The sequence below is a fragment of the Juglans regia genome, chromosome 6 (assembly GCF_001411555.2).
Source record: "Juglans regia cultivar Chandler chromosome 6, Walnut 2.0, whole genome shotgun sequence".
Lineage (NCBI taxonomy): Eukaryota > Viridiplantae > Streptophyta > Magnoliopsida > Fagales > Juglandaceae > Juglans > Juglans regia.
In genome coordinates this window covers 32,382,112-32,397,926 of record NC_049906.1, presented here as the reverse complement: position 1 = coordinate 32,397,926, position 15,815 = coordinate 32,382,112, and the positions used below count along the sequence as shown (strand labels likewise).

Sequence of the window (15,815 nt, the reverse complement as noted above, 5' to 3'; positions counted from 1 at the left end):
CTATAGATCATCTGAGCATTCCTAATAATGTAAAATGCATTGTACATTGAAATATCATTTGCCAAACTTGGCATCTTGTATTAACCAAGAATGGAAGATAGATGTATTTATTCATTTCTGTCTCTGACTAACCTTTTTCTTGCTGATAGAATACTCTGTGATGAAGTTAGCAGCTCTATTAAGTGATGATGAGATGAGGGGCTCGTCACATACATGGTCTCCTCTCCTCCAATATAGATTAGATTTTTCAGCTTTGGAAGAGAGAGGGATATATATATATATATATATATATATGTCTGTATTTCTAAGGTTTCAAATGGTTCTCCCGGAGGTACTAACATGGGTACGTTGTTCTCTATATATTCATGTGTTAAGATGCAATAATGGTACACAAAAGTACATTAATAATGAAGACCTTAACATAACGGCATGATATGAAATAACTGAACAAGTCAATTAAGAATTGTGTTCGACTTCAACACCAGCACTTGAATTAGTTGAGGACCATGAAATGCCCACTCGCTTTCTTCGGCTATTGGTTGAACAATCTCTAGTCCAAGTCCTGTTAAAACTTATGAATCTTGTTAACACTTGTTTTTCATTCTTTTATAAAAAGAATGTTATACACCTTGCTGCCATGAAATTGAGAGTCATGACGAGCCCCTCATCAGCAGCATATGTCGACATTGTCAACTAAGAGAAAACCACCTGGGAAACATCCAGTCATTCTAGACTCAAGTCCACTAGGAGACCACACTCTGGGAGACAATGTCAAGCTCATTGGTGAGAGACCTCCAGACAAGAAGGGTAAGAAAGATGTTCAGAGAAGGTTTCAAAGGCTGAATTGAATCACACCTTAATTGGCATGACCAATGACAAAAACACTTGCATTGTGGAGAGAAGAGAAGCGGTCACCAAGGTGGAGTGATAGAATCGAGTTATTTGTACTTAAGAAGAAGATCGATGTGGAGGTTATGAAATTAGATCTAGTTGGCATGAATGCAATGCAGCAAGACTATTTCCAAAATCTTCAGAAGGAAATTTACGAGGCTTCAAAGAGTAAGTCTTCATCTACACCTTTATCCCCATCCACACCTTTTGGAGGTGTAGCTGTTTGATCTTGACCTTTCTAGACGTTGTTATTGACATAAATGTAGATCAACACTACAGTTTTTTATTTTATTTTAGTGGATGCCCAGCCACGTGCTAGAAATACATGAGGCTGGGCATCAACTATGTGATTGGTCTGATTGTGTATTGATTATGTGGCTGGGAAATACACTTCAGATGTGATAGTTTTGGGCTGTGTATGGAGGTGCTGCATGTGTTTGGAATGTGCAAGTAGGTGCTATGCTTGGAATGTGTATGGAAGCAACTACTTGACAATGTGTTGAATGTATTTGGAATGTGTATGGAGTCAACTATGTGACTATGTGCTGAATGTGTATGGAGGCAACTATGTAAATTTGTTTGGAATGTGTTGTTGAATCAAATGATTTGGATCAAATGTAAATTTGATAAAAAATAAATAAATATTAAATTAATCATATTTTATTATTATATAGAGAGTAGATGCCTAATCCAATGTGGGAATATGTTTTGGATGGAATATGCAAAAAGCAAAACATGTAATATTAGCCAAAATTTGAGTTTGCCTTTGCCTAATCCAATGAGAATGCTCTAAAGGAACTTATATAAGAACGATGAATAGACATACCCTTGTTACAAGGGAAAACCGCTGATATCAACAAGATTTTGCAGCCTACCGTCTATGATGAGCCAGTCTCTGGTGGGAAAAAAGAAATTAAAATGAAATGCCCTAATATATTTACAGTGATATAAACAGGATAATATAACATATACAAAACAATGCCCAGTTTAGCAGCAGTTCCAAGCATGAAGGAAAAAAAGTAGAGAGAAACAATATCTGACAATGCTTGTAGAACTCCTTACTCCAGCTTGGTGCCAAAGATTCGAAAGTGTCTACTCCCCCAAACATCATTTTTAGACAGGTAGTAAGATTTCAGGCAAAACTGTGCCCAAGGGGGATTTCTCAAAGCATTTTTTACCTCCTTGCCAGTATAACTTACTGTTATTCCAAGCAACTTGTTTAGCTTCCCTGTCAATACATCAACTGAGGGATACCCGCCAAAAAATTTCTCCTATCATAAATGAAGACAACAAAATAAAAAAGAATCCAACCAGTATAGATCAAAGAAAGTAGCATAGGAAACTGATTGACTTAAATTAATTAAATCTAATCCATCCAGTAAGCATATGAAAAAGTATTCATAGTAGAATATTTTTTCATGCAAACTCGTTGGCAAGTAGATTGGAGGCATGCTAGAGAAGTATGTGCAGAAATATTAAGCATTTTTGGGTTTGGGTTGGTCATCCCCCGCAAGTGGAGTTGGTATGCTGATGGAACCCTTGTGGAAGTCATAGAAATTCAAAGGTTTGGAGAACGGTGTCCTTGTGTGTCATTGGGTGCATTTGAAAAGAACATGATGCTTGAATATTCAAATATTGTGAGAGGACAGTATCAAAGTTAAGCCATTTTAGTCAGCACCCTCTATGTTTGGATGAATGCTCACACAAGCTCCCAACTCACTAGCTTTCTAGAATTCCAAATCTATTGCTATATTTCTTTTGCGTGCTAGTAGGGTGTATCCCTTTGTATTCTTCCTGTGTGCTAGGGATGTCTTCTTTTGTGGTTTTGATAAAATTGCATTTCTGATCAAGACCCAACCGTGATCAATTGGACATACCAGAACTGGTAGGAAACAGCTGATTCTTCACCAGACCAGTTGGTCATCAGTCCCAAAGCTTAAGAACCGACATGTATCGGTTTGATCCAAAGTTTGATATCCAACAAATCAGGACCAAATCAAACTACATTATTTTAAATTATTGCTATATTAAAAAATCTCCTTGAGATAAAAGATACTAGCCCTTTCATTTATGAAGAAGAAGAATATATTGATTTTAATTTGGTTTTGTTTAAAAACTGAAGTGGCCAGAATGTATGTCTAGATTTGAGCTGAAACTCATACAGCTAAGCAGAAAATACATGAGCAAGAGGAAGGAATTATTTATTTCGAAGGGACACCAAACTCATGTAAAAGCATATCAGATGAGGCCAAGTTGTTGAATTATGTTCTTACCCCATCTTCACCATACAAAAAAGCATGGATTCTAGCAGTCGGATCCTCCAGGGTCAGCCTGATCCTGTAAGTCCCAAGTGGAGAGCAGAAGTCCTCAGCCTGCCATGGAAGTACTGCTACTACTCGAGCTACACACTTGAATTTAGCTGTTACCTGTAAGACATGTAGTTCACTCAGCAAAAACGAAGATTGAGCCATAAGACCACGTCGTACTTTAAATGCTCAGATGAATGCCAAACTCCAAGACATAAAGTAGCATCCTCACACAGTCATTTGGGAAAGAAAAATAAAAAATAAAAAAGCACCTGCATTTCCATAAAAGTGAGGGTAATTGAAGAGATTGGCAGGAGGGGTGTGAAAAGAAGGTAGGGGTGAGAGAAGACATCTCAAAGATGAATACTTCCTTTTTTTGATGATGAGGAATCCCAGAGACCACGCGACCATGCAATGCAACATCTTTTACCCAGTTAAATCCCAAACCCATGTATCATGTTCCTCACAAGGATTAAGTACATCATTGGTTTTTTAACTGATGGGATGTGACCCTTAAAAATTGTTTGAACCAAAAGGTTAGAACCTTAGACCTAGAGGGAGCATATACCACCAAGCCTAAGGCCCTTACCACTCGAGCCAGCCCCTAGGGCTTCTCAAAGATGAATACTTCTTTCCCCAGTTAATCGCTGGGTCCCAGCCAGTATAAGACCTCTCTCAGTCACAAAATTTGTACTTATATTCCTTTTGACCTTTTAGGATTTAACCACTACAAAGATGCTGTCTGTTTGAGACTGTCCACAGAAAAAGAAATCCATCATTAAGATTTAACATCAAGTTTCCCCAACCAATTATATCTCTTTAATAGTTCATTGGTTCTCCATCCACTTTTTTTTATAAGTAAATCATTCATAAAGATACTAATTTATCAAAGAATGGTTCTCCATCCACTTAAGGGAAATCTAATATTTCTTTAAAGAATCACAAGCACAGAAACCATGCCTTTGATTTAATTGTAATGAAACAATGCTAAGAAGACAAATACTTGCACATTGAATGGACATGCCAATGGCCGGAGAAAGCTGTAATATTAACAGGAGATTCTACTTCCAAGTACATTTGTGATTGGACACAAAAGAAATGGTCATCCATTAAAACCTAAAAACTCTTCCTTTGAAAAACGCTATGAAAAATCAAAATTTTCATAGACACGTACAATAGCACAATAAATTCATTTATGATACTATGCAGGACAAAAATGACTGGTTACCAGTCAAGGATCATTGGGAGTGTCTTTTATTCAATGGGAAGAATTCCCAACTTCGAAATAGACAAAATCGTAGTGGTAGTAGCAGTGGTAATAACGATAACGATAACAATAATGGTTACAGTTATAACAACATAACTCATAAATAAAGGCCTTGGTCTTGGTGGTATGCTCCCTCCCTCCAAGGTCTAAGGTCTAAATACTCTTCAGTGCAACCAAGCTCTAGGAGCCATCGAACTGGAGATTTTCCTCTTGAATTACCTGAGGTGCACTTGCGGGAAACTCCTTGCCGAAAGCCTATGTACCCCCGGGATTAATCGTGATATTGTTTTCGGACACCCGGTGCCAATAAAAAATAAATAAATAAACAACTAAACTAGCACACATAGGCAATGCTCTTGTATATGTCCCGTATACTTAGGCTCTTGTCTATTCTTATGATTAATAAAATTTTGTTTACCAATCAGAAAATAAATAGATAACAAAGAGTTTAGGGGTTATATTTGTAAGCATCAAAAAAACAAAACGGTTTGGGAGGGAACAGATATGGATACCTCTCTATAAGTAAGAACGTCCATGAGTGTAACAAATGGCACATGATCATAATCAACTTCTGCGGGGGGAAAGGATATGCACCATCAAAAAAAGCTTCCAGAACACAAAGGTGATATCATTTATTACCGAAATCCAAAGGCAATGTGAAACCTGTAAGGCGTGCCCACGGAAAGCACCAGTATGGAATCCGTCCAAACTCCAATGATAACCGCTCATCATATAACCTGACAAATAATCACGCCGTGGCTAGCAAAAGTTTGTGCAGTTACCATTTTTCCTCTTTAAACTGAACAAGCATGTCTAAATAAAAAGAGGGAAGACATTATATTATTAATAATGTGTACATTCAAAGCAGTAACCACCTTTGGCGTGTTGATATTAGATGGTCCTCATTCTGCGTACATCGAAGCTTCGTGAAATGTGTCAACACACCAAGCCATAATCCTGAATGCACTTCACAGAGAACGTTCACAAATTTTACCCATTTCCCAACATGCAGCAAGTCAAGGTAATGCTTCTGAATGCCTTGGTGGAAGATCACCCTTAAGATGGTTCCGACAGTGGGAAAAGTACATAACAGATCTCTTGGCAAGGATAGGGGTTCCAATTGTAAAGGAAGAGGGTTATTCTGTTCATCTTCAAGCCTGTGATTCATGGTTAAAAACCTTAATATTCTCTAACATAAAAGCAGAAACAATTCTTATAAGTAATTAAAATTTCATTAAAATGCGCAAAATGCAAAATCCAAGAATACAAGATATTCAAGAGAGCCACCTGTCTAGAGATAGGAAAAGTAACAATAAAATCATCAGAAATTAAGCTCATTAAATTCTATAGGAATTGTCCAAAGGGGACAAGGATCCTACCCATTTCACTTGTCAATTTAATCACTTTTTTATGGATAAAAAGAAGTTCTATTAATACTAACAGAGGAATGGGCAAATCCCAACTACACAAGATGTATACAAGAGAAAACACCTAGTTAAGAGCTAGAAATAGATACAGGGAAATTATGGAAATTGAGCTCATTAAGTCTATAGCAATAGCTCATAGAAACAAATTATTGAAGAAAACACTTCTAAGTTCTTTCAGGGAGCATTCCTTATCTTCAAAGTTCTCTTCATTCCTTTCCCTCTAAATGCTTAATTTGAAGCATATGGGAACCAATCTTCCAAATTGCCACAATGTGCAATATGCCATAGGGTGCTCTGCAACTGGCAAGAAGATCGATCACCCTCACATGCATAACCCATGTAAGTCCAACTCTGCTAAAAGAATCAATCCACATAGCCCCGGCAACCTCACAATAGAGTATCAAATGATCAACTATTTCTCCACTTTCCACACACACAACACGAGTCAATAACTATTACCCGATGCTTCCTTTGCTTGTCCGTGGTCAAGATCTTCAATAAAAAACCAATGAATGCAAAGAAGGCAACCTTAAGAGGCACTTTACTCCTTCAAATATCCCTCCACAGAAAAGAATTATTAACTTGACTAGTGATGATGTCATAAAATGAACGTACAAAGAATTTCACTATCCTAGAGGGAGTCCAAAGGACCTAATGGAATTACGCTAAATAGAGTGTCAATTGCAATATGTCTGCTTTACAATAAAAAATATTGAACATAAGTAGTGACAATCAACTAATCAACTCACTTTGTAGGTCTAATTGGTGGAGCATCAGTTCCATCCCAAAGATACGTCATCCATTCATCTTTAGCAACCTCACTGATATGAACTATCTTAGGCACAGTAAATTGAACCGATATAACTTCATCAAGTTAGACCATTGGATAGATAAATAAATAATAAAATATAGTAATCCTTTTCATTAAATCAAATACACAAATAGTACCCACAATAAAATTTGAATTACCTTGCATGCCAAATTAACCCGTTGCCCTTCCTTGATTTCTCTCAAAAACAAGAAGTCAGTCGACCCTACAAAGAAAATCCATGGTTTAAAGTTTGCATCAGAATGCAAATGCATAGTTGAACTCCAGCATCAAAACAGAAAGGAGGGGACAAAGAAGTTGATAGACGTATTAAGAAGTGTAAGTATCAGGGAAACAAAGTTCTAGTGCTTGCTTTTCTGTTTGTGCGTAAATCCATTACCCTCTTCGAAATTCGTAGCAACATCCAAAAGTTAATATTTTTATACATAATCCAAAAAAATGATCTCCAAGATTGAGAAGAAGCCTTGTGTAAGAAAATACGATTATATAATATTTTCTTTAGTGGAGTATTCTTTAATATACGGATTATAAATTCAATTTCTTCAAAAACTTGCTCACAGTTAGGTATGTCAGAGAGCTGTTATAAACTGCCAATGAAGTCATGTATGCAGTTGCACTCAAAAATACTAGCAAGCAAAGGGAATGATACATAGCAGGACATCGGTGTCACAGTCATTTTTTCCTTTTGCTTAGCATGCACCCGCTAAATTTATTTTTACTTATTTATTTACCACTAAATATATTAACTTGGACATTCATAAGAAAAGAAAGCATTTAAAGTGAGATGACATGAAAACCTTACCCTGTTTTCTCTCTCTTCTTGATACGGAAATTTTTGGAATTAGAAAATGATCATAATTTTTTTTATAAGATAAAAAATTATCATAATGATCATAGTACTTATAAAAAATGATCATGATAACTTTTCCTTCCAACTCATTAACCCTCTGATTTCGGTGGAATAAAGATGGCCAAAAGTGGGATTTTATCTCACCAAAACCCTTTCCTTCCCCACCAACCTTTTAACTTTCCCGTGAACTCCCTCCAATGCCCTCATACCATTCATCCAATTGCATGAGTGAGGAGAGAAAATGGGGAGGGATGGAGTGGTTCCTAGTTGGATGAGTGAGAGAGAGAGAGAGAGAGAGAGAGAGAGAGAGAGGATTGCAATGTGTTCCCCTTTTCATAAATTATAAATGCTAAAAATGAAGCAAAGAAAATTCATAAAATTTGGTTACCCCCCCCCCCTCCTTCGAGTCTTAATCCTCAAAACATCTAAAACAAAAAAGAAAACTAACAAGCATTCATATCTCGTATTTAATAATTTCAAAGGAACATTCACAAAGTTTTCAGTTTCCATTACTAATAAAAAAAGGGCTTCGGTTTCCATGCAAGTAACCTGCATCACAGTAGCCAAAGCAATAACTCTTGATGGGTATTTATGTACGGATTCAAACAATACATAACTTCAGCATAGCAATACCTTTGATAATCACTTCAAAGAGAGAGCAAATATAAACGGGGGATGAAGTCATTGCTTAACGATATCAATTTAGGAGACGTTTGGATTTGAAGATGATTTGAGATGAGCTGAGATGAGTTGAGATGGATTGTGAATAGTAATGAGATGAGTTGTGAATAGTAGTGAGATTTATGAGTTAAAGTTGCTGAATAGTAGTGAGATGAGTTGAGATGAGCTGAGATGAGCTGAAATCACTTACGAATCCAAACGAGTCCTTAATGTTAAGAATACCTTCGTCAAGCTGAAAATTTACAAACCATTTTCTTAGGCCTTCTATGAACTTATTGTCCAGCTCTCTTGGGCGAAATTTTGAAGAAACTTGATATGGAAGTAAGTTTTCACTTTCTTTCGCTTCATATAGAGCAAAAGAAGAAAACCTCTTATTGAAAACAGCATTCACTTCCCAACCATGGGTTTTCATCTGCAAAATAGCACATCCCAACTTTTACCACTTCAGAATATTAATCCCCATCAAATATAAGGAAAATGCTACCTTAATAATACTATAGGCAATATAGAGGACAAAGTCAAGTTAGAAAATAAAAATTTGTGGATACATTAGCATCTCAACTCCATTTCTTTCAGAAGGAAGCTCCCCCACTGACCATAAATACCATAAAAAAGCATGTGAAGAGTAATGTTATCCAAAGCTAAACCAAGATACACATAAAAAGTCTGTCTCACTTCATCATAAGAAACTCGCCAACAAATTTCGCGGTTTAACCTGTTGAACATTTTCATACACAAATAAAAACAGCTAATCAAACCAGAAAATATATACTATGAAAAACTGGGGCATGTCCAAAACTTTTATATAAACCAGATAACTCCGAGAAAAAAAAAATCATTGAATAAGAAAAGCATCACGGAAATCATATTTTTTAAGGAATATGCAATCTGGATGTACCACAACATGAGAAAGCTGAATTATGTCGCCAGCTGATGCGATGTGAGGGAGCTTTTCCATGCTTTCATCAAAAACATTAACTGAAATCCCATCTTTTGGATGTGATTCATCAATTATTCTTAATGTACAACAGCAATCTGCAAACAAATAATAATTACAAAGACCAGTGGAGAACAATCAAAGCACACACAGAAACATACCTTTCAAGTAAATATTTCCCAAGTGACAAGATTACAAAACTTAACAGATGTTGGATCTGCAAACTTGACTTTAGTATTTAGTATAAAATGCAAGCAATGCAGTTTAGAACCAACTGGATATCAAAGGTTACACCATACCCAATTAAAATGTACTGCAAGGAGCAAGAGTGCATTGATTTCCCCAGACAGAATAATTTTCCTCTAAGACCGCTGAAGAACATTTATTTTGTTTGAAGATTTGCATAAGGAGGTTGAGTGAAAATTTGCTACCCACGTCAATGATATGATTAGAAGATATTCATAAATCTTCCACAACTCTCATTTGGTAATTTTGCTTTACTCAAATATAAGAGTTCCGTGACTTAAAAAAAAAAAAAAGAGTTTCGTGTCTTTATGAGATCTGATAACAAAAAAAGCCACATTCTAAGACGCATATCCAAAAAAGAACCAAGAATATGAAACGATGTTTTCATTTCCAACATTGTATGAAATGGCTCAGAACAGAAACCTTACAGCACTTTTCATCACTCTACTACCAACCAACCAAAGTGATAGCAGCCGTGAGTCCGGCCTTTGTGTCATCATCGCCAGAAAAGTCATCAATGGTCCAATGTTAGCTTTTTCATTTCCGTAAACTCAAAATTTCAAAGAAATTTACTTTTTAAAAGGAATGTGAAACGCTTAACTAATTTAACTTATGTGAAACTAAAATTAGAACCACAAATTTTGAGAAAGAGACTATATTAGCAGCACATTTTTGAGACAGAACAACAATCATGATATTCCAGGAAATGTAGAACTGCTAGAAGCAAATAAGAGGGAGAGAGTACCAGTTCCCTTGGTTTGCCTTGGAGCACTGAACTCAATGATCACGCCGATGAGGTTAACCCGCTGATTGATGGAAGCAATGGCGTCTCTTATCTTCAAGAACTTGTAGTCATCGCCACCCCCCATTTTCCAAAACCCTTTGGTAGGGTTTCTGCTTCTCTCTGATGGGCATATGATACCCGGCATTTATATAGCAGAGTGACTTATGCTCGGCATTGGACTGGAGGGCGCTTTGGCCTTGATTTGGATGGGATGAGATGAGATGGTTTTAGATAAGTTGAATAAAATATTATTAAAATATTTGTTTTTAATATTATTATTATTTTAAATTTTGAAAAAATTGAATTATTTATTATATTTTATATAAAAATTTAATAAAATTATAATAATAAAAATGAGATAAGATAGGTCGAGAGTGTTTATGGAGTTCCACTTATATTTAATTCAATAATGATGCTATCTTCTCTATTTTGCTCATTCGTTTTGATTGTGTATTTAATTTTTTTTTAAATATTTTTTACTTACTAATTAAGAAAATGACTAATAATGTATTGATATTTTTTTATATTTTTAAAAAATATTAAAAATATACAAATTTAAAAAATGAATTTTGTAAAGGTGTACATCTAACCGTGGAGGCACCCTAACAGCACTCTATTTAGGTTGTGTGAGCTGAGTTAAGTTTTCTATAAATAATAATGAGTTTAAATGATGGAATAACTTATGTGAGATCCACCTAAAATGAGTTTAGATGTTAAAATAAATTTATAAGTATTTCTCAATTTAAAAGTTATAACCAAAAACAATGTCGTTTTTCAAAAATGTTCCCAATTCTCTTTTTCATTTTCTACTGGCTAAATTGCTGTCTTGGTCCAAGTTGATCTAGGTTTAGTTATAATTGTTATCTCATTTGTATCTTATAATTTGATTTGTACGTAGAAAGAAGCTTTTTTACCTAATCACTCACGTTATATTGTATAAAAATAAGAAAAATTATATTTGGCAGCCTTATTCCACACACTTGTTTTTATTTTTAATCTTTTTATTTATTTTTCTTTCAATAAATATGTGGTGTAAGACTGTTGAGTAAAATAACTCTAACAATAAATTGCCGATTACAAAATGAGAGTAGAATCCTTGCCGTTATGAAAATAAAATAGTCAATGATCTTGTTGGGAGGGTATGCTACCAAATTGGTTTTAGGTGGCTGCCCATTGTCTACCAATTGCACTCTTTTGTGCTTGCCAATACTAATAGTCAATGATTTTTTAGATAGTAGATTTACATTTAGATGTTGAGATGAGTTAAGTTGAGTTTTAAATAGTAAACTTTTGTGGATTCTATTGAGATAGATTTAACTTTTTTAGATTGAGATGAGTTTGACTTTTGGGTCGTTCTATAGCCACCAACAATTGCTCCCGCTTGACATGCCATGGCACAGTGGCATTTTCCAATAATAAAAAAAAGGCATTTCCCTCATTTATTTCCCTTTTAAGATAAACAAGTGTAGCACAATTGTGGAAGTTAGATGTCGTGAAATATCCTCTATTTTGGATTAATTAATTCCTTTCAAGCGTTTGTCTATGAGAGTTTAGCAGGGGATTGTTGTCTATATGACGATGGACTGTAATTTTTATACATATATGATATATGCTTGAAATATGGCCCACTTGGAGTCCATGAAAAGCAAAAAGAATATTGAATAAAAAATAATTGGATATTGTGATTAGATAATGATAATGTATTATATGTTTTGTCTTTTGTCTTTTGCTGAAGTGCATAGTTAAGTTCAAAATACATGGTAACGATATATCATATTGTTATAGGTGGTATTTTTTTTTTTTTCTTTTTACTTGTTCTTTCATATATAATGCATCTCCATTATTTTCAAACGTGCTAACAATTTGTAGACAATTCAAACGTTGGATGGACAATGGATACCAACATAAAACATTCATATAATGAGTGTGATAAGGTAAGAATTGATAAGGAAATTGAATGTAATGAAACTATTGAAGAACCTACGGTTGGAATTAAATTTTCATCTATAGAAGAAGTTCAGTCTCACTATATGAAGTATGGTAAGCAGAAGGGATTTGGGATGTGCAAAAGGAATTCAAGACAGGAAGACGTTGGGAATGTAAGATAGTTTTGCTTGGCATGTGCACGAGGGGACACATCAAAGAGTAAGGTTGTCAATGTTATAAAACAAAGACAAACATAGGGGTGTATGATTAGGATTAACGCGATATTGAATGAAAAAGATGGATATACCACATTTAATTTTTTAGGATTTTTTTTAGATGATAGTAGTGGCTTTTTGTTCATTTAGGCGCAATGGAAATGATTGCATCAATCATACAGGGATAATGATCCGAGAAATTAATCATAAATGATGCAGTTTTGGTGATTGGAAGACGCCATACTTTTGGAAGATAGTTGGTTCATTTTGTATATTTGCTCCATTTTTCTAGTTGCTCCATATTTTATAATGAAACTACAGTTTTCTGGAAGGGACCAATTTTCTGGTTGCTCCATATTTTGTAATTAAACTACATTTTTCTGGTTGATTAATGAAGGGAGGGACTAATGCAAAATGCAAAATTGCTTTATATATTACATTTTCTTTTCTAGCTTGTTTCAAACAAATTACTTGTAGAGGTCCTTGATGTGGTCCTAGTTCTTGTGTAGATAAATAAGTTGGCTGTCAAATTGTTATTTTCTCGAGAGAACACCTACATAGAACTTCCATTGTTTATCTTTTAAAATCAATTTTGGAAGTTGAAGATAAATTGCAAACCGTATTTATTTGTTCATTTAAATTGTGTAGAAAAATGGTGGAACAATTATGGAAAGCATATTCCTAACATGATAATCGAGTATATTAAACAAATGAACTGGAAAATGCTTAAAATAGTGCAAATGAACATACCAACAAGCTTAACTTTACAACCTAGTGTTTCTTCAAATTCTCCTCTATAAGTAATCTACCAGACATTCCTTACAAGCTAAAATGTAAAATTGCTTTATATATTATATCTTCTTTTCTCAGTATTTTCCAAAAAGCATGTCTAAACAAAGTACTCACGACATTGAAATTACTTAAACTATACTGACCCCCTCAAACTTTCTCTTGCACCTCTCAGTCTCTATTTCTAGTCGATGTCGAGTTGTTTGGATATCCATTGCTAGTTGTATCTTTTGAATTTCAGTTTTTAAACAGTTGATTATCTTCTCGCCATATGATGGTATTTTTGGGTTATACAAAAAAAAAGAGCCGCAAGAATGTCTAGCCTGCAAAATCAACCAACACATATTAGCAAACAAAGATTACTAATCACTTCTTAGCAAACAAGAGTTAATAACATACTTCAAAGTTTTGACAACTGAAAAATCGGCGTCCCTCATTGTCCTTCGTATGCGTGGTTCATCGATATGCTTTAATACTACAAAAGTATATTTGATATTCAATTTGACAAGAGTTTCTTGAGTATAAGATATTTCTAGTGCTACTATGTGCTTCAGACATTGTGTCAATATTATCAATCTCTATTTCTAGACTGCCAAATGATTGATTAGTGGCCTTATATATATATATATATATGAATGTATGTAGGAACAACTGCTAAATTTAAGAACCAGTCAATCGATTATATATATAAATTCATTTAATACATTTTAAATAGTTTTTGTGCAAGCCACAATCAATTATATAACTAATAATGAAAATTTTTAAGAAAACACATGACCAATAATAATATATAATTAATCAAAAAGAATGTCCATAAGGTTCGAAATTGAAGCAATTGGACAGAGAAAAAGGAGATCTAGGGGTCTCCTAATAAAGTGTATATTTTCTCACCAATTTAAAGTTTTATTCAAGATTCTCAGTTGAGTTTATGACATACAAGTGGCCAGCACACAACATTAATGTTAATTTAATTGTGCAATTAGAAGTAAATATTAAAATAACGAACACAACATATATATATATATATATCATCATCATCATCATCATCTTCAATCAACAAGGCATACACATGAGAGCTAGCAAAAGAGGAAGTAACCATGTCAGTTCCTGGACTAACGAAATAGAATAAAGGTGGATATATACGTAGCAGCAAAGTTTTTGAATTCAGAGTATAGAAAAAATTCATATGTAATTTCAATACTTCTCAAAATTAATTGAATATGCACATACATGGATAAAAATTAATGGACATATATATATGCAAAATTTATGCACTCTATCATAATCGCCGACGTTGATAAAGTTAGAATGATTTGGAAATGTGAAACATGGTAAGCAATTTGTGCAAATTGCAAGACCATATTCATGAATTCAAACCTGAAGAAAGCAACAAGTAGTCCATGCATGTTCAGTACACCATGAATTTAAATTGCAAGACCTTAATTCACTCTACTTCTCAAAATTAATTGAATATGCACATACATGTATAGAAATTAATGGATATATATATAGGCGCAAAATTTATGCACTCTGTCATAATCGTCGACGTTGATAAAGTTAGAATGATTTGGAAATATGAAACATGGTCAGCAATTTGTCAAATTGCAAGACCATATTCATGAATTCAAAGCTAAAGAAAGCAACTAGTACTCCATGCATGTTCAATACTCCATGAATTCAAATTGCAAGACCTTAATTCACTCTACTTTCCTATCAAGGGTAGAAATAATAGACCAGGGAAAATGACCCATAGAAGTGGATCGATCATTCATGGGAAGCATACCTACTTAAAAAAAAAAATCAAAGCTGAAGCAGATTAGACTCAAGCTATATAAATTAGTTTTGTTATGCGTTGCCAACAAAAAAAAAACACAAATTATTTTTAAAAAAAGAAGATAAAAACAAATGGAAAGCAACGGCATGAAGCATTATTTTTTCCAAATTTTGGGAATAATTTGAGAAAATAGAATGTCTTACTTGTGTCGGCGTGACAATGGAGGCTTCGATTTTAGGTGAGGGGCTTCGGTGGTCTTAGGGTTTGGCATTGTTGATGGAGGCGACGTAATGGTTTGGCTAGATAAAATGGAGGCGACTGGTGGTTTTCCATTGTTGATGGAGGCGATGGAAATAAGGGAGAGACGTTTTCGGGAGAGAATGAGGCTTAAAGAAGACAAAAATGAGGGAGAAGGAATAACAGATCTAGCAACTGGTGGTTTGTCATTGTTGATGGAGGCGACGGATTTTCAAGGGAGAGGGAGGCTTGACGAAGACAAACACAAGGAAAAATGGAGCAGATCTACTTTTTCGCTTGAAAAAGATGATTTTTTTTAATCTATTAAGTCATGCCACATGGGATGCCACGTCAAGCAGGATGGTCAAGCGGGAAGGGCAAGCGGTGAGCGTAGTTTTTTCCTTAACTTTTTAGGTTAAAGTGTATGAAGTAAGTTGAGATAAATTTAACTTTTTATGGAAAGTTGAAAAAGTAGTGGGTCTTATCAATAATTGGTTTGAGATGAGTTTGGTTCAACAATCAAACACAACCTAAAATATGGTGATCTGGGTATTTTACGTAAACATGATATGGAGAAGACTTATGATTATGTTAATTAGGACTTCATACAATACTTACTTGGGAGGTGTGGATTTAAGGAGATATGGTGCGGATTT

The 15,815-nt window shown here is 34.6% G+C and overlaps 1 protein-coding gene and 1 non-coding gene across 2 annotated transcripts; both read right to left on the bottom strand.

Moving 5' to 3' along the window:
- Positions 1-1,712: 1,712 nt before the first annotated feature.
- LOC108980345 (protection of telomeres protein 1b-like) lies at positions 1,713-10,355 on the bottom strand. The gene is made up of 10 exons (XM_035691302.1): positions 10,180-10,355; positions 9,150-9,286; positions 8,474-8,663; positions 6,861-6,925; positions 6,641-6,726; positions 5,340-5,621; positions 5,128-5,201; positions 4,977-5,035; positions 3,165-3,317; positions 1,713-2,162 (listed from the first exon to the last, which is right to left on the bottom strand). The coding sequence occupies exons 1-10, from the start codon at positions 10,301-10,303 to the stop codon at positions 1,950-1,952; spliced, it is 1,383 nt and encodes a 460-aa protein (XP_035547195.1). The 5' UTR covers positions 10,304-10,355; the 3' UTR covers positions 1,713-1,949.
- Positions 9,840-9,939, bottom strand: LOC118348802. Its single transcript, XR_004801809.1, has one exon. It is a non-coding gene; the product is annotated as a small nucleolar RNA snoR113 (small nucleolar RNA).
- Positions 10,356-15,815: the final 5,460 nt, after the last annotated feature.

Bases quoted from the DNA above. Each gene is read 5' to 3' on its own strand.
- LOC108980345 (XM_035691302.1), bottom strand. From the start codon at position 10,303: ATGGGGGGTGGCGATGACTACAAGTTCTTGAAGATAAGAGACGCCATT. The intron at 6,727-6,860 runs GTAATTCAAATT...ACTGTGCCTAAG, and splicing joins GGGTTAATTTGGCATGCAAG to ATAGTTCATATCAGTGAGGT. The intron at 5,036-5,127 runs GTTTCACATTGC...TTCCCCCCGCAG, and splicing joins TCCGTGGGCACGCCTTACAG to AAGTTGATTATGATCATGTG.